The 24,747-nt window shown below is 40.0% G+C and overlaps 1 protein-coding gene and 1 long non-coding RNA gene across 2 annotated transcripts; one reads left to right on the plus strand and one right to left on the minus strand.

Annotated features, from left to right (window-relative positions):
* The first annotated feature begins 1,464 nt into the window (after positions 1–1,464).
* LOC116253437 (21 kDa protein-like) lies at positions 1,465–2,346 on the plus strand. Its single transcript, XM_031628251.2, has one exon. The coding sequence runs from the start codon at positions 1,481–1,483 to the stop codon at positions 2,084–2,086; it is 606 nt and encodes a 201-aa protein (XP_031484111.1). The 5' UTR covers positions 1,465–1,480; the 3' UTR covers positions 2,087–2,346.
* Positions 2,347–5,495: 3,149 nt separating this feature from the next.
* LOC116253137 (uncharacterized) lies at positions 5,496–7,889 on the minus strand. Its single transcript, XR_007573114.1, has 4 exons — positions 7,203–7,889; positions 6,315–6,512; positions 5,681–6,099; positions 5,496–5,576 (listed from the first exon to the last, which is right to left on the minus strand). It is a non-coding gene; the product is annotated as an uncharacterized LOC116253137 (long non-coding RNA).
* Positions 7,890–24,747: the final 16,858 nt, after the last annotated feature.

Here is a 24,747-nt window from a genome sequence, read left to right on the forward strand (position 1 = left end):
GGTAGTCAAGAATCAAATTAAGTTTTGAACAAAATTTGAATTTGAAGTTGGTGAATGACAGGATCCAGTGAAGATTCAACACCATTCCATACAAATGTCAGATCTCTCTTTGGTTGAATTCTAATTTGGATTTGAAAAATAGAGTTCGAGCTAAGTCCATGTGAATTTGATCACATATAATTTAATAAAGTTATATATATATATAGGAAAAATCAATGCACCTAGACCATGATGGATGGTTGGACCATACTCAACTCACCATAAACCATTGCAAAAATGTTTTTAGCGACAATTTGTAAAAATTTTAGCATCTAGCAACATCCAACAAGTGGCATGATTGTGCTACTAGCTTGTATATTCTCTTCTCGTATTTTGTATCTATTTTGTGTCTACGGTTTGTTTTTGTATTTAGGGAACTTCTTATTTCTAAATTTTATTACATATTTCAATTTTTTTCGGCTCTTTATATATATATATATATATATATATATATATATATATATATATATATATATATATATATATATATATATATATATATATATATATATATAAAGCTCACCGAGGCTGGAAAAGATCCACTTACGCCATGTAGGCGGCGCCAACTTCGACAACGACGCGCTAGAGAAATTTGCCTGAAATAAATTCGATTCGTTGGCTCATGTAGATCATTTTGTCTTGTACGTCGATAAAGGAGGGAGTCTATCTCCGGGCAAACTTTATCCCTCGGCCAAAAAGAATGTGCCGTTTATTACAAATTTTTTATTATTTCTAAAAAAGGTTAGAATGTCTCTAACTTTTAATTATTTTATATGGTTTTATAACTTTTAATTATTTTAAATGGGTTTTAATTTATAAAAATATATAACAATATTCATCAAAACAATTCAGTCCAATAGGCAGCCCATCCCATTTGATTCCGTTTTCACCAAATTGGATCTTGTGGAATTCAGAGTCGGATTCGATCTCAGATATGGTAGGATCCGACTGAGGATCCAGATTGACATATAGTTAGATTTGGATTGTTATCAAATTTTAGAATCAGTCCGTGTAAGGATCCAGTCACACATTGAAAACGGTTTATCAGATTCTATACTTGATCGGATTTTATTTTCTTTGCCGCAACTGCCTAATCCATTCAGTATTCCGGCCAATAACTAGCAAAATCCGGCCGGTGGACGTTCCCGGAACAGCCACCTCCTCTCCCAAATGACCCACACACATCATTCGAAATCACTATCGGAAAATGCATACGACTTCAGTTTAGCAACGGCTCTATCTTGTCTCCTAGAAACAGATATCCAATTTCTACTTGAATTATCTTGGCATATCAATTTTTACTTGAATTCTCCTGATCTGCTTCTATGATGCATGTTTGCGCCAAGTTGATGCACAAACTCTGGTTCTACCTTTATCCACAAGTCAGACTATAAAAGCCCAACTTGGCACGAAGTTGCCCAAAAAGATTTCTTAACAAGATATGGCTTCCTTGTGCACATCCACACAGTTCTTCTCCCTCATCTTCTTAGCCACACTCGTTTGCTCTTCTGCTTCCACACACAGAAATCTCTTCCAAGTTGCCACAAACAAATTCATTCTTAGCTCTTGCCGGGCGACGCGCTTTCCGGCTGCGTGCTACCGCTCACTTGGGTGCCATGCCAGAGAGGTCCAGCGCAGCCCAAGGAGGTTGGCCCATGCCGCGCTCTCGGTGAGCCTAGACCAAGCCTTGTCTACATGTGCCCTGATATCTAAGCTGAAAGTGATGAACAAGGGATCAATGACTCATTGGGAGATTGGAGCCATGGGAGACTGCATTGAGAATGTGGGTGAGTCCATATATCTGACGAAGCAGTCACTCAAGGAGATGGAGGACCTGGGCAGCACCAACTGGGGGATGCTGATGAGCGACCTCCAGACTTGGGTAAGCGCCGCCGACACATGTATGGACGGATTTGCTGGCGGCACCATGAATGGCCTTCTGAAGCAGGACATAAGGTCTAGTATTGAAGGGCTGGCTCAGATGACCAGCAATGCCTTGGACTTCATTAACAGATTATCTAACACTAGACAGGGCACCCTACCATGAATAGTGATTTGGCTATAGATATACAGATATTGGACTTTGGCTACTGCATAGATTGTTTATTTATATCTTATGTGTCTTTCTTTGATATTGTTGTGCAAATATTGATATCCTGTGAGGCTTGTACAAGGTTAAGAACTGGGAAGCTCAATTAGATGGGTTTGGAAACTGAATTTAGGGTTTCCCTTTACTTTCTTTCATTTACCAGCTCTGTTGATGCTTCATATATGCAAAGGATGAACACGGGCTAAGATTATGCGACAAACACAAGGAGTATTTAATTTTCGTTTCTTAATCATTGTCTTAATATGCCAAATCTGTTATGCCTAATTACTATTAAAATTTGATTAAACAATTTTAGAAAAAAAAGTTACGGACCCATGAAAGATGCTGGAGATGACGTTTATCAGTAAGTAAGCGAGAGACTTTTGTTTGAGTCCTAGGTCCCGAAGCAGCCCTAGACTTTAGAACAAGAGAAAGGGGGATTTTTCACTATCACAGAAAAATCCAAAAAATACGAGGAATTGCCTCCTCGTGGAATTAAGGCAAACCTGTAAATGGCAAAATTACATAAATGCTCTTACAAAAGATTAGAAAGCCCAAAAATAAGAGAAGGCTATTAGCATAGATCAGGTTTTACACTCCAACACTTTTAAGTCGACAAGGAGTCAGGCCCAAGGGAGTAGGTGTAGTTTAACCCGGTTACAGAAATTTGCCATAGAAACATATAGTTAGTAGACAGCTTTGGATAAGAAGAAAAAGCTCCTTGCATCTTAAAAAACGAATTGGTAGGGGGCTCCTTGCATGTCATATATAAGAACTTCATGATTTGGGTTGAGGCCACCTACTTTGGACAAAGCCCTATAACTTGTCATAAGTGCCTGTTTATTATAGCCCATCACTGTTTCTCCTCTCTTTTCAAACCAAATATTGAAAATGACATGGCATCATAATTAGGTAGCCTCACTACAAAAGCCTAGAAATGCAGAAACCATATCGATCTGGACCGCGCAACCTTAGATATAACTTTTCACGAAGTAATGAAAACTGCCAGTGTGAATATGAAGCTTGTGTGCATGCAGCAGCTTGTACATTAGTTCAGTTATCTCCTCTATCAATCTCTTAAAGTCGGTTCCGGCCTTCCCCCCTTCTTCCCCACAAGACTGCTTCCCAATAGCATGGTAGTTCAAAGGCGGAGGTAGAAATATTTTGTTGCAGATCAAGCTATAATTTCAAATGCGAGGGATTGGACATTGGCCCCTGCCAGTAACCCCTTGCATCCACCAATGTGGTAGTTGTTGCATCAAGTGCAGAGAGGACACTTCCTCACCTATGTTCGACTTAGCCTGGATCCAAGCCCATCTAGCGAATCTCACACCTCCGGACCTCATAGAGTATGGCTAGGCTCACAGAGTTCAACAACTCCCTTACACAAACTCTACGTTGTTTAATTAATATCAAGCATCAATGCTAGATTAGAAAAGGTAAAGTAAACCTTGTGTAAACCAGCAATTTAAATTATATTTTTCATCATTCATAAATATCCCTTTGGTATGATATCCCTATTCTGCAATAACGAATTTTGTTCGTATAGGCATTTTGCGCCCCACTGTTTCCATAGCGGGCTACGGTTTCTGATACTCCACCCAACAAAGCAACATGGCTAAGACAAATGATTTAAATTAAATTCATATATAAAATTTAATTCATGCTTGATCATCATTCATGATTCTTGTTTAAGTTCCGAACGTATATTTCTGGACATGATCGTTAGTTAGATTTATCATGAGATCAAGCGACCTCAAAGTACGAAAAGATTTAGAACGCCGGGATGCCCTGATCAAATAGGTGGTTTGATCTAGGAATTAATATAAGAACAAGATACAAAAGAATAACATGTGTGTGTGTGTGCATATGAGACAATAAACGAGGATTCTGATATTACGTACACGAAGGGATTACTTTGTATAAAACTCATGTGTTTCACGCATTAATTGTCGCACTTCGATTTTTTTATTTTGTTCTTGGCCAAATACATGATTGACTTATATTCGATTGACGCATTTGGTCACACCTTATTCTGAACATTGACAAATCTATAGTTCATATTCGACTATTAGGACGAATCAATCTTTTTATGTTACTTTAGTCATAGTTATCGATTTACTATAGTTAGGGACTAAATAAAACGAGTTTAGGTTATGTAAGGATTATCTGTATAACTTGCTACCAATTCATTCATCGTTCATTTTTTAAAGCTCGGATTAGGTCACTACTGTGGAAGAAAATGTTTTTTTAGTTGTCAGATTTGTCCCTAAATATCAATTTGGAGCAATTAAAGTTGAAGTTAGGGATAAATTAGTTAATGGAAATATGGCAGAGATGAATGTCAATCGACTAAAGAAACGAAAAACGAAATTAACTAGAAAAGACCCTGCAGCAGTTCTGATTCATCGCTGCACTGGATATTTTTGATCCGTTTTTGCCCAGATCAAATCAAGATTCTTAAGCGCAATGTATCTTTCGTAGGCTTTTGAGGGAACTTGCCCCACATAGAGGGTACGCATTAACCGTTTCATGGAGTATTAGTACTTTCTTGCATTACGATATGATGAGCATGCTTCAGTTTTTTTAGGCAAGGTCGAATACATTGATTTGATCCAATTTACCATCTGGATGATGCACCATTTTGACATCCAACTTAAGATGGACGGCTGCAAAATTAGATAGTAAATCCAAAATGTCCTAACCATATCCATCCATATTAAAACGGCAGTTTCATAAATAATTCCTAAATTTTCAAGCATTCATTACAGTTATTTAATTTTCATCCATCATAATAGCAACTTGCTCAAATAAATTTGGCTAATTGAAATAAAATTTTTATTTTCGGATTCCTCGGTTTGTAGATGTGTGTAGATGGATGTAGTACATGCGAAGTTAGTTTTTATTTTGATTATTAAATTGTTTTGCTTATTAAAGGGTATTTCTTTTGGCCGGATTCTCTTTCATATAAATTTTAGTTTACCAAAAAACCCCAAATGACGTGGAAAAATTCGGCGAAGGGTAAAGCGTCAGTGAAGATTCACTAAGGCGACAGAAAACGTAAGTGAAAGTAGATGAACCGGAAGGATTACTAACGAAATTAACGTGCATCCATCAAGGAAAGCCTATTACTGACGTGTAAGACCCATCAACGAAGACCAACCATGACTGACAGGGAAACCGCATAAGACCATGCTATGAACACATGATATATATATATATATATATATATATATATATATATATATATATATCATGTGTTGTAAAAAAAAGACCCTATTTGGAAAATACGTTGCCCTAAATCTGTAAGTCCCTAGAAAGGAAAAGACACACACACTCTTACCAGGCTGCCAATGTTTGCCTATGTCGCTGGATGTCGCCGGCTGTCGGCTATGGTAGCTGCCGCCTGCTATTGCAATGGGGAAGCTGTAGGAGCGCAGTGGAAAGCCTAGCGGAAGGTCGACCATTAGACTCTTAACTATAGCGTTTAACATTTAAACATATTTCATATCTGACATGAAGGAAGGAACCATACTGAATGAAAGAGCCTACCAGCTTCTAGAGAAATAGCCGACATAGGAGGACCATGGAATCGCTGTACCGCCCTTTCTATCACAAAAAAAGGTGAATCTCCAGTGTATTATTTGATACGCGCACACTAATGAAATTCATGATAGACTGCCAACATTTTAATAATTTTCTCAATAACCCATGTTCGACTTGAGCCTTTACCTGAATATACACATGAAAATACTGTTTCCTGGTTGCTATAATTCTTATCATCAGTTATAACTATCGAGACCCGCTATAGAGGCAGAACCCATAGTATTTCAGCTAGATTGCACAAAAACAGGCAGTACTATATAATTTACCTTCTGCTTGAGGCACAGAAAATGGCTTACCCCCAACAACGTACTTGTTTGCAGTACTAACTGGACCCTGGCTACAGCAATTTGTGTGAAAAGTAAAATCTGTCAACAAAAGCCATGAGAATGTCATTTGAAGGAATCAGGTATTGGAAGAACAATTCCAAATTTGGGCTTGAAAGAAAAACCAGGAGAATAACCTCACATTACTGCATCAATAGGTAAAACAAAAATGTTAATACAAGTAGTAGACCAGCTGCTTGTTCATTCTGAAAAAATTTCTATTGTTAAAAGTCCAAAATGCAAAGAACGAAGCTTACTCTTTTTCCTGTGCCTTCACACTTTTTAACTAGATTGCTGAAGAATGGTAATGGTGATTGTCAGCGACAATGAGGAACATAATGGACGAAAACAATCTGAAAAACACGAAACTGTATGGGGGCTCTCACAGGCTTTGTTGCACGCAAGAAGTTGCTGCATTAGAAGACATGTTTGTGAAGCTATTGTATGACAAGTCCCTGCATGGTAATGCCACTATGAATGTGAAAATCACCTAGGCATAAATGCAAGTCACCTCATCTAAGCCCTTTACACTTGGGGCCTGCAAACTGAGATAACTTGAAGCAGGAATGATAGTGAAGTTAAATGTTTCAATGCAACACGATTTCCATTACCTAGTGTAAATAATTAAGTTTTTTTACTACAAGAAAATTAATTGCAGATCCTGAGTCCCCAACGGCAGCTAGTGAAATTAATCTGCAGATTCAATATGAAGGGTGTACTACTTATATATAACTTCAGATATGGCATTCTCCCGTGTTTATGACGTTATGTGTGTGCACATGAATACTTATTTTGACAAGCAAGTTCGAGTGGATATCCTGAGAAGAGGAATTACTTTCATTTTCAAGTGCATGCAAATGTATTTCAAGAAAAATAATCACCATTCAATTGATTATTGTGATTCAAACTCAAAACAAAGGACCATTCAATGTTTATATAAGTCTACCCAACCAACTCCTTGTAGACATAATGCATGGCAGTACAACCTGCCCATGAATCAGAATCAGAACAAGCAAACTATAAACCTAGCAGTGGACAGAAAATTACAAAAGAAATGAAGCTGTATAGGAAACAACACTTTCATCATCAACGCTAGAACATTTGACTCTGGAAGGATAAAGCACATTTATTAAGGAGAAACATACCCTTTAAGTGTATCTTTTCTTGTCAATTCTGCATACTGAATGGGGCCAGCAAGGTTGTTGTTTGTCAAAACCCTACACCAAACGTATACTTGTAACATTCTTTACAGGATAACTGCTAGCCGTAATCTAAAAACATACACCCTTACAAGAACCTTTAACTTTGTCACTTCTCCTAAAGGTTTAGGCACCTTACCGTAATCTAAAAACATACACCCTTACAAGAACCTTTAAATTTGTCACTTCTCCTAAAGGTTTAGGCACCTTACCTGTCAGGTTCTTAAAGCTTAGGTTGCAGCAGGAAAAAAGAAAACATAAGCAGTTACTTGATAAACACCCATTGTCCTTAGAGGGGATAATCCAACAAGCATTTTTCAGTTCAATGTTTGCATATTAGTTACTAACTTACAATACTTTTAAGCTTTTGACCAACACATTCAACCTTGGAGGGGTAATACAACGAGCATTTTTCAGATCAATGTATACCTATTAGTTACGAACTTACAGTACTTTCAAGCTTTTGACCAACACATTCAGTCTTAGAGGGGATAATCCAACGAGCATTTTTCAGTTCAATGTTTACATATTAGTTACTAACTTACAGTACTTTTAAGCTTTTGACCAACACATTCAGGAAGTTGACCAGATGGCGTACAGTCCAGCAATACCTTTACCACAAGATTATAGTTCATAACAAACATCCTACGCATTGAGAAACACAAAGTCAGAGGAAAACAATGTAGCATCAGCAGAAAGTTCAGAAATACATTCTTTTTTACCCATTAATAACAAAAGCAACAGATATTACTGTAAGAACGTATGTGAGCTCTTATATATTTGTATATCTTGTCGCACATAACTATTTCCATACAGCTGTGTTCATAACTTCATGTAGATATAAAGTGATCAGTATTTGTATGATTTGCATATATGGATATTTCTTGGCATAGGTTCTCACGCAATTTTTTATTTCTTTTTTCCTGTCCTCCTCTTCCTACTTCTCTGCTCCTGCAGATGCTGCTGTGAGCTTCTTCTTTTCTTTCTTCACTTGCAGCAATTGCAGCTTCTCTTTTTCTTTTTTTCTTTTACTCCCACGTACTCTCTCTCCTCTCTACCTCACTTCCTTCTGTCTGCTGGTCTCCTCTGACTTGCTCAGCCTCTCAATCTCCCTCTGCCTCGTTCTGTCAGTAAGCCCCCCATCTCTCATCTCTCGATGTTTTTATTTTGGAAGAGACATGAGAGGTGGTGAGTGGGGTTGAGTTGATCTTGACCTTTGGGTCAAACCCAACTCCCCTCCCTCATCTCCATCATGTGTATAGATGTTAGAAATATACATAAACATATATTATTATTCTTTTCCAATAATACCTCTTTGCTATAAGTAAACAACACTTGAAAAACTCTCAAATGAAAGAATATATCGATCTTTTCAAGTTTCAAGAAAAAGTTTAACTTAAAATGAAATGCAAGAATAATAAAATTTAGGAAAACTTTCATGAAGCCTAAATCAAAGAATGTATGAAGGAAAAGTTTGCTTGAAATTGAAATGCAAGGGTCTTGTAAAATTAGAAAAACTGGCATCAGCCGACATAAATTTCAAAGAATGAAGAACGTGTTAAACTATAAATCCTCCACCAGCACGTTGAAAGAGGAGTCTCTTAAGATTCCACATCCTTGTAAAATGTGTTAAGATATTTAATGTCCTTGTAACATTGAAGAGTCTCTTAGGATTCTATGTTCTAGTTAATATCCTTGTAATATGTGAAGCCTCCTAGGATTCAATATTGTAGTTAATATCCTTGTAATATGTGAAGTCTCCCAGGATTCTATGATGTAATTAATGTCCTAGGATTCTACGATTGGAGACTGTTAGAATTCTGGAAATGGGATTATAAATAGAGGCCGTGCAAACCATTTTGGCTATGACTTCTTCTCCTCAGCTTCTTCTTGTTTTCATTTTCCCTCTCTCTCTCTCTCTCTCTCTATCTTTCTGCGTGAGTGCTATTTTCTGGTTACAGATATTGGTGCTAGATTTCTATCATGGTATCAAAGCGCCAGGTTACGTTATCTCTACCTAACGAAATGCCAAAACAGGTATGATCTGGTTAGAACTCTTTTCTCATCTTATCTCTATCCTGAATTTACTTTTCTCTTGCGTAATTCTTGCTCCTTTTTTTTCTTCTTGCTTACCTAAGAACACATCTTGTTATATCGTCTCTTCTTTCCCTCTCATCTTCTACCTGTATACCCTTCCTTTCTGCTGTCATGGAAAACCTTTCGCATTCTGGCATGTCATCAAGTTTTCTTCCTCACCTTATTACCGAAAAACTCAACCATGAGAATTTTCTGATCTGGAAAAGGCAAATCATGCCTTTCATAAGAAGTCAAGGCCTCTTTGGACATCTCGATGGTTCAACAAAGGCTCCACCAATATCCGTTTTGCAGGAAATAAAAAATGAGGCACGAGAAGTTATTGCCGTTCATGAAGACAACAACCCTGAACATGCTGTGTGGATGAGACGTGACCAAAGTCTGGTTGCGTATATTTTGTCTACTCTATCTCAACAAGTGTTACTTTCAGTTTCTGATGACTGTACTACAGAAGAATAATGGGAAACCCTTGCTGATACCTTTTCCCAAATATCAGAAGCTCGAATTATGTACTTAAAAAAAGAATTTTAGAATTTGAGCAAAGGTTCAACGTCTATCATGGATTATTTGGGGCGTATTAAAGTCGTCGCAGACCAACTTGATGCCTCAAGGAATAACATTTTTGATAAGGAAAAGGTGCAACAAACCTTGAATGGACTTGGACATGATTATCATGCTTTTATTACAGCTCTTGAGGTCCTTTCTGTTCTGCCTTCCTTCAACGAACTACAAGGTAAACTTCTCCAACATGAAATGAATATGAAAAGAGTCATTGAAAGGACTGATCATGGGAACTCCCAAAATGTGTTGGCTATGAATGTAAAGTTTGGTAAGAGCTATGGGAACTCCAATCATGGTGGTCATGGCATTCTACCAACATCAACATAACCAAGGTATGTCTCCTTTGGATACTTCAAGAAAAATATCAATTTGTTTTCAATGCAACAAGAAAGGACACATGAAGGCACAGTGTTGGTTTAATCCTCAAAATAAAAACAAAGGGGTAAGACATGATTATAAACAAGGAGGACAAAGTTCTAAATCCACCGCCGAAGATATGCAGCATCTATTGATGACCACATTCTCAAAAATGACTATAAAGCAAAATGAGCAGAGAGAATGGTTCTTGGATTCATGTGCAGCTACCCATGTGACAGGAAATGCAGGTAAATTGACTAGATTGCTGAATGATGGAAAATCTCATCACATTATACATATTGGAAATGCACATATTCCATTGTCATCCTCATCTTTATCACTGTCTAATGTTGTTCTTGCTCTCAATATCAAAAAGCCATTTCTAAACTCATTGATGATACAAGCTCTTCTGTTGAATTCACACCTTCTTCTGTCTATGTCAAGGACCTCCAAACAAAGAAAATGTTCGCTAGAGGGGAGCGTCAAGGGAATATGTACGTCCTCAAGGAATGTCTACCCAAGGATTCATCCACTTTTGATATAGGATTGAAGGCATTTTCTCTTTCTCATAATGCGTCATCAGTGCATCACTTTTGATATATGGATGCATCAAGTTGGCCATGCATTTGTTGTGTCAATCAGTCAGCCATTTATTTCAATTTCAAACAATTGAAATTTTTAACTTCATGGAGGGTACGTTGCTTCATCAAGATCCTTGAGAAGTTTCCAAGTCTCACAAGACTGTTTCCCCTCTTGTTGTAGAGGGTTCATCGCAACTTTTGCGCACATAATGAGATGGTCACACATAAACTCCTAAAACTGACAATTATACCGACGCATCAAGTTGGCCATGCATTGGTATTGCCAAACTCTAATTGACAATTTTCACTTGATAGGGGGGACGTTTTCCAACAAGATCCTTTTTGTGATCTTAGGTCCGACGGGAATGTTTCCCCTTTGGTTGTAAAGGGTTCATCGGATCTTTTGCGCTCACAATGAAACGATCATACATAACCTCTAAAAGTTGACCATTATACCGATGCATCAAGTTGGCCATGCATTGGTTGTGTCATTCAGTCAGTCATTAATTTCTATTTCATCTAATTGAAATTTTTAACTTGATGGAAGGTACGTCGTATAATCAAGATCCTTCAACAGTTCCCAGGTCTCACGGGACTGTTTCCCCTCTTATTGTAGAAGGTTCATCGCATCTTATTCTATCATAATGAGATCATCACACATAAACTCCTAAAACTGACCATTACACCAATGCATCAGGTTGGCCATGCATTCGTTATGTCTTTCAATCAACTAATCAATTCAATTACATCAAATTAACATTTTTAACTTGATGGAGAGGACGTTGATTCATCAAGATCCTTGATCAATTCCCAGGTCTCGCGGGACTGTTTTCCCTTTTGTTGTACGGAGCTCATCGCAACAAAACGATCATACATAACCTCTAAAAGTTAAAATTTTTTAACTTGATGGAAGATACGTCACATAATCAAGATCCTTCAACAGTTCCCAGGTCTCACGGGACTGTTTCCCCTTTTATTGTAGAGGGTTAATCGCATCTTTTTCGATCATAATGAGATCATCACACATAAACTCCAAAAGCTGACCATTACACCAATGCATCAGGTTGGCCATGCATTCGTTATGTCTTTCAATCAGCTATTCAATTCAATTGCAACAAATTAACATTTTTAACTTGATGGAGAGGACGTTGTTTCATCAAGTTCCTTGATCAATTCCCAGGTCTCGCGGGACTGTTTTCCCTTTTGTTGTACGGGGCTCATTGCAATGAAACGATCATACATAGCATCTAGAAGTTAATTTTTTAACATGATCGAAGGTAAGTCGCATAATCAAGATCCTTCAACAGTTCCCAGGTCTCACGGGACTGTTTCCCCTCTTATTGTAGAGGGTTCATCGCATCTTTTTCGATCATAATGAGATCATCACACATAAACTCCTAAAACTGACCATTACACCAATGCATCAGGTTGGCCATGCATTCGTTATGTCTTTCACTCAGCTATTCATTTCAATTGCATCAAATTAACATTTTTAACTTGATGGAGAGGACGTTGATTCATCAAGATCCTTGATCAATTCCCAGGTCTCGCGGGACTGTTTTCCCTTTTGTTGTACGGGGCTCATCGCAACGAAACGATCATACATAACCTCTAAAAGTTAAAATTTTTTAACTTGATGGAAGATACGTCACATAATCAAGATCCTTCAACAGTTCGCAGGTCTCACGGGACTGTTTCCCCTTTTATTGTAGAGGGTTAATCGCATCTTTTTCGATCATAATGAGATCATCACACATAAACTCCAAAAGCTGACCATTACACCAATGCATCAGGTTGGCCATGCATTCGTTATGTCTTTCAATCAGCTATTCAATTCAATTGCAACAAATTAACATTTTTAACTTGATGGAGAGGACGTTGTTTCATCAAGTTCCTTGATCAATTCCCAGGTCTCGCGGGACTGTTTTCCCTTTTGTTGTACGGGGCTCATCGCAATGAAACGATCATACATAACCTCTAAAAGTTAAAAATTTTTAACTTGATGGAAGATACGTCGCATAATCAAGATCCTTCAACAGTTCCCAGGTCTCACGGGACTGTTTCCCCTTTCATTGTAGAGGGTTCATCGCATCTTTTGCACTCATCATTAGATGATCACAACTAAACTCCTAAATCTGACCATTATGCCAATGCATCAGGTTGGCCATGCATTGGTTATGTCTTTCACTCAGCTATTCATTTCAATTGCATCAAATTAACATTTTTAACTTGATGGAGAGGATGTTGTTTCATTTACATCCTTGATCAATTCACTGGCCTCGCGGAACTGTTTCCCCTTTCGTTGTACAAGGTTCATCGCATCTTTTGCGCTGATAATGAGACTGTTAAAATAGATGTAATGGGGAACCGGGTCCATTTCTGGATCGGGTCCCATGGGGCACGGGTACCGAGGCCAGCTCGGTACCCTAGGCGGCATTCTTCTCTCCCTCCTATATAATCTTCACTTAAGTGTAATTGTGTGATTAAGTGAATATAATTTTTCTCTCTCCTAGGGTTGCGGTGTGCACCTAGGTCAGAGCTTCCCGTGGTTTTTTCCTCTTTCTGAGGTTTTTCCACGTATATCGTGTGTTCCTCTCTTCTTCTTTCGTGTGTTGCATGTTTCTACATGGTATCAGCCATGAGATCGTTCGGCTTCGTCTCGTATTTTCGTAGTCGCCCTTGCACCGCTGCCGCCTGCGCCGTTAGGGTTTCCCGCGCCGCCGCCATTGGGATCTTCTGCGCCGCCGCCGTCAGACGATCCAGCGCCGCCGCCTGTTGCCGCTTGTGACTTCCGCTGCCGTGGGTGTCTCCTTTTCCGCCGTCAGACGATCCAGCGCCATCCCATCTTTCCGCTGCCGTGGGTGTCCAGCGCCGTCACGCCTCTGCGTCGCCGCCGTCGGGCGATCCAGCGCCGTCGCCGACACCTAAGGTTCCGTGTGGTGCTGGTGTTTCAGCCGCCGCCGTGCTGTCTTGTTGCTGCCTGGTGTTGTGTCTGACTTGACTGCTTGTGATGGCGGAAGAGATTGCACCTAAAAGTGATATGGCCTTTGACGCGGGCAGCGCTCCCAAGAGCGAGATCTTGCCGGTTCAGGTCACGCCCATTCGTCTGACTAAAGACAATTATCTCTCTTGGTCTGCTGCTCTCGAGATTGGGATAACGAGCCGTGGTCGTCTTTCCTATATCACAGGCGACAAACCGGCGCCCAGCAAAACTGATCCTCAATGGGCGACGTGGGTGTTGGAAGACAGTCAGGTTAAGGTGTGGATCATCAGCTCTGTGTCCGCTGATATTCAGCCTCTTATTCTGCAGAAGCCGACTTCGTTTGATATGTGAACTGTGCTTGCAAGGATGTATGGTCGCAAGAAAAGGGTTCTGCGTACGTATCAGATTAAACGCAGTATTTATTCTCTGAAACAGGGTGACCTGTCTGTTGCCTCCTTCTATGCAGCCCTGAAAACTAAGTGGGAGGAACTTGATTATCATGTGAATGATAACTGGGACTGTGGTTCTGATCATGCTCGGTACTGGGAAAAGGAATGGATGGACCGGACGTTCCTCTTCCTTGGAGGCTTGCGTGATGAGTTTGAATCCATTCGGAGTCAAATTCTCAACTGTGATGAGATTCCTGGAATAGAAGATGTTTATGCCAGAGTGGAATCCGAGGAACAAAGGCGTCAAGTGATGCAAATTGACCCCAGTCACGGGACTGGTCCCTCGGCCTTTGTTAGCCGTTCTTCTGTGTCTGGACCGCGCCCTGTTAGGCGATGTACACATTGTCACAAATCAGGACATTCTGTTGACTTCTGTTGGGATCTTCACCCTGAGAAGAGACTTGTTCGTGGTCGCCCTCCGTCTAGTCGGCGAGGTCCTCTTGTGCAGGACTCAACTCAGAGTGGTTCTTCAAGTGGTGAAAAATCGAGGCTTTTCCCTGATCAAATCAAGGAACTACAAGCTTACATCAGTCGCCTTTCTACTACGTCAGAGGACACATCTACGTCTGATGGAGCTAAATTAGCTCAGGCTCTTGTTGCTACAAGTGATCAAGGTAATTCCTCTCCCGGTGATTGGATTGTTGACAGTGGGGCTACTCATCATATGACCGGGGACCCTAAGATGTTTCAAGAATACAAGTTGACTTCTGGGCAGCAGCGCGTTTCTATGGCTGATGGTTCTTCTATTTCTGTGGCTGGAAAAGGGAGTTTATCATTACTGAACAAATATTGTCTTCATAATGCCCTGCATGTTCCTAATATTCCCGTGAATTTGTTATCTGTCAGCAGTATTACCAAAGAGCTAAACTGTAATCTAATATTCTCTGCTGATCGTTGTTTACTGCAGGACTTGGGGACGGGGCAGAAGATTGGGATTGGTTCGGCTATTGATGGTCTCTACAGAATGCCAGTACAGGTTGCCTCTGCTTTGATTTCAGCCACCAGTGGACAGTTATCTGACGTGGAGGACAGATCCGCTATTATGCGCTGGCACGAGAGACTTGGTCATCTTCCTTTTCAGTTGATTAAACAATTGTTTCCTAAGATGTTTCGGTCTGTTTCTTTGGACACCTTCGCCTGTGAAGTGTGTCAGTTGTCTAAGCATGTTAGGGCCTCGTACCCTATTTCGTTCAATAAAACCAGCCGTCCTTTTGCTTTGGTTCACTTTGATGTTTGGGGTCCTTCGGGAGTGCCCACCGGTCGTGGTTTTCATTATTTCATGACTCTTATCGATGACTACTCTCGTTGTACGTTCGTGTACTTGTTGAAAGAACGTAGTGAGGTTCCCGGCATTGTCAAAAACTTCGTTGCATTTGTTGAAACTCAATTCCAAACCCCTGTTCAGACCCTTCGTACTGACAATGCTCGAGAGTATGTCTCCCTATCCCTTGATGACTTCTTGCGAAGCAAGGGTATTATACATGAAACATCCTGTAGCTACACACCTCCTCAGAATGGCGTGGCTGAAAGGAAGAACCGTCATTTGTTAAATGTCACCCGGGCCATTATGTTTCAACGTCATGTCCCTAAGCGGTACTGGGGTGATGCACTTCTCACTAGTGCTCATCTCATTAACCGTATGCCTACTCGTGTGTTGAATGGTCATTCCCCTTATTCTGTTTTGTGGCCTAATCAGAGTCCCTAGCCTTTGACCCCTCGGGTGTTTGGGTGTGTTTGCTTTGTCCATGATCATAGTCCCACTCTCAAGAAACTTGATCCTCGGTCCATCAAAGCGGTCTTTTTGGGGTATTCCTCCACTCAGAAGGGATACAAGTGTGTTGACCCTAGCACTTCCAGAGTCTATGTCTCCAGGGATGTTACCTTTCATGAACACGAGGCATACTTTCCTGCGAATCCTCTTCAGGGGGAGTGTTTAGGTGAGAGAGTGGACGAGTATTCTTCGCATCAGTTGATTCAGTTCACAGATTTCTTGGATTACACGGCTAGTTCTCCGAGTGTGAGTGTGGTTGACACAGTCAGTGAGGACAGAGACAGTCAGATGGAAGGGGGCCCTGTGGAAGAACAGTCCCGTGATCATTTGTTTGGTCAGGTATACAACAGGAAGAAGAATGATGTGATGGAGGTTGTTGATGTTACCAATCCCGATCTTGTGAGCTCCCCGGATGATCCAAGTCCAATGAATGAAGATCTTCCCATAGCCCTACGCAAAGGCACCAGGTCATGTACTTCTCACCCTATTCAGAGATTTATCTCGTATGCTAAACTCAGTAAAGACTACAAGTGCTTTATTACCTCTTTATCTATGGCTGTTATTCCCAGGTCAGTGGAGGATGCCAGGGAGGATCCCAAATGGCTACAGGCCATGACAGAGGAGATGGACGCCCTGGCAAAGAACAATACGTGGGAGGTTGTTGATATTCCTAATGGAACTCACTTAGTTGGTTCCAAGTGGGTGTTTACTGTGAAGTACAAACCTGATGGCACTGTAGAACGCTATAAAGCTCGTCTTGTTGCAAAGGGGTTTAGCCAGAAATATGGGATTGACTATCTTGAGACGTTCGCTCCCGTTGCTAAACTGAAGACAGTAAGGGTCATCTTAGCTCTGGCAGTACAAAAGAAGTGGAGCATGGACCAACTTGATGTCAAGAACGCCTTCTTGAATGGTCACCTTGAGGAAGAAGTCTATATGAGCATGCCGCCTGGATATGCGCAGAAATGAAAGTGTTGTTATCTCAAGAAAGCATTGTATGGCCTCAAGCAGTCCCCTAGAGCGTGGTTTGAAAGACTAAGGGTTGTGATGAAGACTAATGGATATAAACAGGGAAATGGTGATCACACCCTCTTCATCAAGCAGAGAAATGGTCTGGTGAGCCTCCTACTAGTATATGTTGATGATATGATTGTCACAGGTGATGACGAAGAAGAAAAAAGGAAGATGAAAGAAACGTTAGCTGCTGAATTTGACCTCAAAGATTTGGGTAAACTGAGGTATTTTTTGGGAATTGAGATTGCTAGATCTGAGACTGGTCTTGTTATGAGCCAAAGGAAATACACTTTGGACCTTCTAAAAGAGACAGGTAAACTGGGATGCAGGCCCTTTCTTACTCCAATGGAGTCTGGCACAAGGATAAGTATCAAAACTGGGACGATCTTGGATGAGGAAGGAAAAGGGAGGTATCAGCGGCTGGTTGGTAAACTCATTTATCTCACCCTTACTCGCCCGGATATTACGTATGCTGTGGGTGTGTTAAGTCAGTTTATGCATGCCCCTACTGATTGTCATTGGAAAAGTGCTGAAAGAGTATTGGGATACTTAAAGAATGACCCAGGGAAAGGACTGCTCTATACTCGACAAAGTCAACTCAGTATTGAAGGATACTCTGACGCCGACTGAGCAGGTTGCACAGATACTAGAAGGTCTACCACAGGATACTGCATCTTTCTTGGAGGTAACCTGGTGGTATGGAGAAGTAAAAGACAAGAAGTTTGTTCCAGGTCCAGTGCTGAGGCTGAATACAGGGCGGTTGCCATGGGGGTTACAGAAATGTTATGGCTCAAAATTCTGTTAGCAGATATTGGGGTGAAAATGGAAGAGAAGATGAGGATGTATTGTGACAACAAGTCGGCTATTAACTTGGCAAACAATCCAGTCTTGCACGACAGAACCAAACATGTGGAGATCGATCGCCATTTCATACGGGAACGCATAGATTCTAAGGAGTTGATCCTGCCCTACATGAAGTCTGAAGATCAAGTTGCTGATGTTTTAACTAAGTCTTTATGTACATCTCAATTTGAGAAAAATGTTAGCAAGCTTGGCATGTTTGACATGTATGCCAAGCTTGAGGGGGAGTGTTAAAATAGATGTAATGGGGAACCGGGTCCATTTATGGATCCGGTCCCATGGGGCACGGGTACCGAGGTCAGCTCGGTACCCTAGGCGGCATTCTTCTCTCCCTCCTATATAATCTTCACTTAAGTGTAATTGTGTGATTAAGTGAATATAATTTTTCTCTCTCCTAGGGTTGCGGTGTGCACCTAGGTCAGAGCTTCCCGTGGTTTTTTCCTCTTTCTGAGGTTTTTCCACGTATATCGTGTGTTCCTCTCTTCTTCTTTCGTGTGTTGCATGTTTCTACAGAGACGAACACGAATAACCTCTTAAAACTGACAATTATACCGATGCATCAAGTTAGCCATGCAAAGGTAGTGTCAAACTCTAATTGACAATTTTAACATATGATGGAGGGAATGTTGCCTCATCAAGATCCTTCTGCATATCTCAGGTCTAACAGGACTGTTTCTCCTCATGTTGTAAAGGGTTCATCGCATCCTTTACGTTCACAATGAAATGGTCATCACACATAACATCTTAAAACTCACCATTATATGGATGCATCAAGTTGGCCATGCATTTGTTGTGTCAATCAATCAGTCATTTACTTCAATTTCATCCAACTGAAATTTTTAACTTGATCAAGGGTACGTTTGCTTCATCAAGATCCTTGAGCAGTTCCCAAGTCTCACTGGACTTTTTCCCATCCTGTTAAACTGACAATTATACCAACGCATCAAGTTGGCCATGCATTGGTATTGCCAAACTCTAATTGACAATTTTCACTTGATGGGGGGGGGACGTTTTCCATCAAGATCCTTTTTGTGATCTTAGGTCCGACGGGATTGTTTCCCCTTTGGTTGTAAAGGGTTCATCGGATCTTTTGCGCTCACAATGAAACGATCATACATAACCTCTAAAAGTTGACCATTATACCGACGCATCAAGTTGGCCATGCATTGGTTGTGTCATTCAGTCAGTCATTAATTTCTATTTCATTCAATTGAAATTTTTAACTTGATGGAAGGTACGTCGCATAATCAAGATCCTTCAACCGTTCCCAGGTCTCACGGGACTGTTTCCCCTCCTATTGTAGAGGGTTCGTCGCATTTTTTTCTATCATAATGAGATCATCACACATAAACTCCTAAAACTGACCATTACACCAATGCATCAGGTTGGCCATGCATTCGTTATGTCTTTCAATCAGCTATTCAATTCAATTGCATCAAATTAACATTTTTAACTTGATGGAGAAGACGTTGTTTCATCAAGTTCCTTGATCAATTCCCAGGTCTCGCGGGACTGTTTTCCCTTTTGTTGTACGGAGCTCATCGCAACGAAACGATCATACATAACCTCTAAAAGTTAAAATTTTTTAACTTGATGGAAGATACGTCACATAATCAAGATCCTTCAACAGTTCCCAGGTCTCACGGGACTGTTTCCCCTTTTATTGTAGAGGGTTAATCGCATCTTTTTCGATCATAATGAGATCATCACACATAAACTCCAAAAGCAGACCATTACACCAATGCATCAGGTTGGCCATGCATTCGTTATGTCTTTCAATCAGCTATTCAATTCAATTGCAACAAATTAACATTTTTAACTTGATGGAGAGGACGTTGTTTCATCAAGTTCATTGATCAATTCCCAGGTCTCGCGGGACTGTTTTCCCTTTTGTTGTACGGGGCTCATTGCAATGAAACGATCATACATAGCATCTAGAAGTTAATTTTTTAACATGATCGAAGGTAAGTCGCATAATCAAGATCCTTCAACAGTTCCCAGGTCTCACGGGACTGTTTCCCCTCTTATTGTAGAGGGTTCATCGCATCTTTTTCGATCATAATGAGAAGATCACACATAAACTCCTAAAACTGACCATTACACCAATGCATCAGGTTGGCCACGCATTCGTTATGTCTTTCACTCAGCTATTCATTTCAATTGCATCAAATTAACATTTTTAACTTGATGGAGAGGACGTTGATTCATCAAGATCCTTGATCAATTCCCAGGTCTCGCGGGACTGTTTTCCCTTTTGTTGTACGGGGCTCATCGCAACGAAACGATCATACATAACCTCTAAAAGTTAAAATTTTTTAACTTGATGGAAGATACGTCACATAATCAAGATCCTTCAACAGTTCCCAGGTCTCACGGGACTGTTTCCCCTTTTATTATAGAGGGTTCATCGCATCTTTTTCGATGATAATGAGATCATCACACATAAACTCCTAAAACTGACCATTACACCAATGCATCAGGTTGGCCATGCATTCGTTATGTCTTTTACTCAGCTATTCATTTCAATTGCATCAAATTAACATTTTTAACTTGATGGAGAGGACGTTGTTTCATCAAGTTCCTTGATCAATTCCCAGGTCTTGCGGGACTGTTTTCCCTTTTATTGTACGGGGCTCATCGCAATGAAACGATCATCCATAACCTCTAAAAGTTAAAAATTTTTAACTTGATGGAAGATACGTCGCATAATCAAGATCCTTCAACAGTTCTCAGGTCTCGCGGGAGTGTTTCCCCTCTTATTGTAGAGGGTTCATCACATCTTTTTCGATCATAATGAGATCATCACACATAAACTCCTAAAGCTGACCATTGCACCAATGCATCAGGTTGGCCATGCATTCGTTATGTCTTTCAATCAACTATTCAATTCAATTGCATCAAATTAACATTTTTAACTTGATGGAGAGGACGTTGATTCATCAAGATCCTTGATCAATTCCCAGGTCTCGCGGGACTGTTTTCCCTTTTGTTGTACGGGGCTCATCGCAACGAAACGATCATACATAACCTCTAAAAGTTAAAATTTTTTAACTTAATGGAAGATACGTCACATAATCAAGATCCTTCAACAGTTCTCAGGTCTCACGGGACTATTTCCCCTTTTATTATAGAGGGTTCATCGCATCTTTTTCGATCATAATGAGATCATCACACATAAACTCCAAAAGTTGACCATTACACCAATGCATCAGGTTGGCCATGCATTCGTTATGTCTTTCAATCAGCTATTCAATTCAATTGCATCAAATTAACATTTTTAACTTGATGGAGAGGACGTTGTTTCATCAAGTTCCTTGATCAATTCCCAAGTCTCGCGGGACTGTTTTCCCTTTTGTTGTATGGGGCTCATCGCAATGAAACGATCATACAAAACCTCTAAAAGTTAAAAATTTTTAACTTGATGGAAGATACGTCGCATAATCAAGATCCTTCAACAGTTCCCAGGTCTCACGGGACTGTTTCCCCTCTTATTGTTGAGGGTTCATCGCATCTTTTTCGATCATAATGAGATCATCACACATAAACTCCAAAAGCTGACCATTACACCAATGCATCAGGTTGGCCATGCATTCGTTATATCTTTCAATCAGCTATTCAATTCAATTGCATCAAATTAACATTTTTAACTTGATGGAGAGGACGTTGTTTAACCAAGTTCCATGATCAATTCCCAGGTCTTGCGGGACTGTTTTCCCTTTTATTGTACGGGGCTCATCGCAATGAAACGATCATACATAACCTCTAAAAGTTAAAAATTTTTAACTTGATGGAAGATACGTCGCATAATCAAGATCCTTCAACAGTTCCCAGGTCTCACGGGACTGTTTCCCCTTTTATTGTAGAGGGTTCATCGCATCTTTTCTGATCATAATGAGATCATCACACATAAACTCCTAAAACTGACCATTACACCAATGCATCAGGTTGGTCATGCATTCGTTATGTCTTTCACTCAGATATTCATTTCAATTGCATCAAATTAACATTTTTAACTTGATGGAGAGGACGTTGATTCATCAAGATCCTTGATCAATTCTCAGGTATCGCGGGACTGTTTTCCCTTTTGTTGTACGGGGCTCATCGCAACGAAACGATCATACATAACCTCTAAAAGTTAAAAATTTTTAACTTGATGGAAGATACGTCACATAATCAAGATCCTTCAACAGTTCCCAGGTCTCACGGGACTGTTTCCCCTTTTATTGTAGAGGGTTCATCACATCTTTTTCGATCATAATGAGATCATCACACATAAACTCCAAAAGCTGACCATTACACCAATGCATCAGGTTGGCCATGCATTCGTTATGTCTTTCAATCAGCTATTCAATTCAATTGCATCAAATTAACACTTTTAACTTGATGGAGAGGACGTTGTTTCATCAAGTTCCTTGATCAATTCCCAAGTCTCGCGGGACTGTTTTCTCTTTTGTTGTACGGGGCTCATCGCAATGAAACGATCATACATAACATCTAGAAGTTAAAAATTTTTAACTTGATGGAAGATACGTCGCATAATCAAGATCCTTCAACAGTTCCCAGGTCTCACGGGACTGTTTCCCCTTTTTTTGTAGAGGGTTCATCGCATCATTTTCGATCATAATGAGATCATCACACATAAACTCCTAAAACTGACCATTACACCAATGCATCAGGTTGGCCATGCATTCGTTATGTCTTTCAATCAGTTATTCAATTCAATTGCATCAAATTAACAGTTTTAACTTGATGGAGAGGATGTTGTTTCATCAAGATCCTTGATCAATTCTCAGGTCTCGCGAGACTGTTTCCCCTCTTATTGTAGAGGGTTCATCGCATCTTTTTCGATCAGAATGAGATTATCACACATAAACTCCTAAAACTGACCATTACACCAATGCATCAGGTTGACCATGCATTCGTTATGTCTTTCACTCAGCTATTCATTTCAATTGCATCAAATTAACATTTTTAACTTGATGGAGAGGATGTTGTTTCATTAACATCTTTGATCAATTCACTGGCCTCGCGGAACTGTTTCCTCTTTCGTTGTTCAAGGTTCATCGCATCTTTTGCGCTCATAATGAGACGAACACGAATAACCTCCTAAAACTGACAATTATACCGATGCATCAAGTTGGCCATGCAAAGGTAGTGTCAAACTCTAATTGACAATTTTAACATATGATGGAGGGAATGATGCTTCATCAAGATCCTTCTGCATATCTCAGGTTTAACAGGACTTTCTCCTCATGTTGTAAAGGGTTCATCGCATCTTTTGCATTCACAATGAAATGATCATCACACATAACCTCTTAAAACTGACCATTATATGGATGCAACAAGTTGGCCATGCATTTGTTGTGTCAATCAATCAGTCATTTATTTCAATTTCATCCAATTGAAATTTTTAGCTTGTTCGAGGGTACATTGCTTCATCAAGATCCTTGAGCAGTCCAAAAGTCTCACGGGACTGTTTTTCCTCTTTTTGTGGAGGGTTCATCGCAACTTTTGCACACATAATGAGATGGTCACACAAAAACTCCTAAAACGGACAATTATGCCGATGCATAAAGTTGGCCATGCATTCGTATTGTCAAACTCAAATTGACAATTTTAACTTGATGGAGGGGACGTTCTCCATCAAGATCCTTTTTGTGATCTTAGGTCCGACGGAACTGTTTCCCCTTTGGTTCTAAAGGGTTCATCGCATCTTTTGCACTCACAATGAAACAATCATACATAACCTCTAAAAGTTGACCATTATACCGATGCATCAAGTTAGTTATGCATTGGTTGTGTCATTCAGTCAGTCATTTATTTCTATTTCATCCAATTGAAATTTTTAACTTGATGGAAGATGCGTTGCTTAATCAAGATCCTTCAACAGTTCCCAGGTCTCACGGAACTGTTTCCCCACTTATTATACAGGGTTCATAGCACCTTTTTCCATCACAATGAGATCATCACACATAAACTCCCAAAACTGACCATTACACCAATGCATGAGGTTTGTCATGCATTCGTTATGTCTTTCAATCAGCAATTCATTTCAATTGCATCAAATTAACATTTTTAACATGATGGAGAGGACATTGTTTCACCAAGATCCTTGATCAATTCCTATGTCTCGCGGGACTGTTTTCCCTTTTGTTGTATAGGGCTCATTGCATCTTTTCCGCTCATAATAAGATGATCACACATAACCTCCCAAAACTAACAATTACACCGACGCATCAAGTTGGCCATGCATTAGTTGTAGCAATCTCTAATTTACATTTTTAATATGATGGAGGGGACGTTGTTTCATCAAGATCTTTTTGGTGATCTTACGACTGACGGGACTGTTTCCCCTTTTGTTGTAAAGGGTTCATCGCATCTATTGCGCTCACAATGAGATGATCATCACACATAACCACTTAAAACTGACCACTATATCGATGCATCAAGTTGGCCATACATTTCTTGTATCAATCGGTCAGTCATTTATTTCCATTTCACTCAATTGAAATTTTAAACTTGATGGAGGGTACGTTGCTTCATCAAGATTCTTGAGCAGTTCCCAAGTCTTACGGGACTCTTTTCCCTCCTGTTGTAGAGGGTTCATCGCATCTTTTGCGCTCATCATTAGATGATCACAGCTAAACTCCTAAATGTGACCATTATGCCAATGCATCAGGTTGGCCATGCATTGGTTATGTCTTTCACTCAGCTATTCATTTCAATTGCATCAAATTAACATTTTTAACTTGATGGAGAGGATGTTGTTTCATTAACATCCTTGATCAATTCACTGGCCTCGCGGAACTGTTTCCCCTTT

The sequence above is a fragment of the Nymphaea colorata genome, chromosome 4 (assembly GCF_008831285.2).
Source record: "Nymphaea colorata isolate Beijing-Zhang1983 chromosome 4, ASM883128v2, whole genome shotgun sequence".
NCBI classification, from domain to species: Eukaryota; Viridiplantae; Streptophyta; class Magnoliopsida; order Nymphaeales; family Nymphaeaceae; genus Nymphaea; species Nymphaea colorata.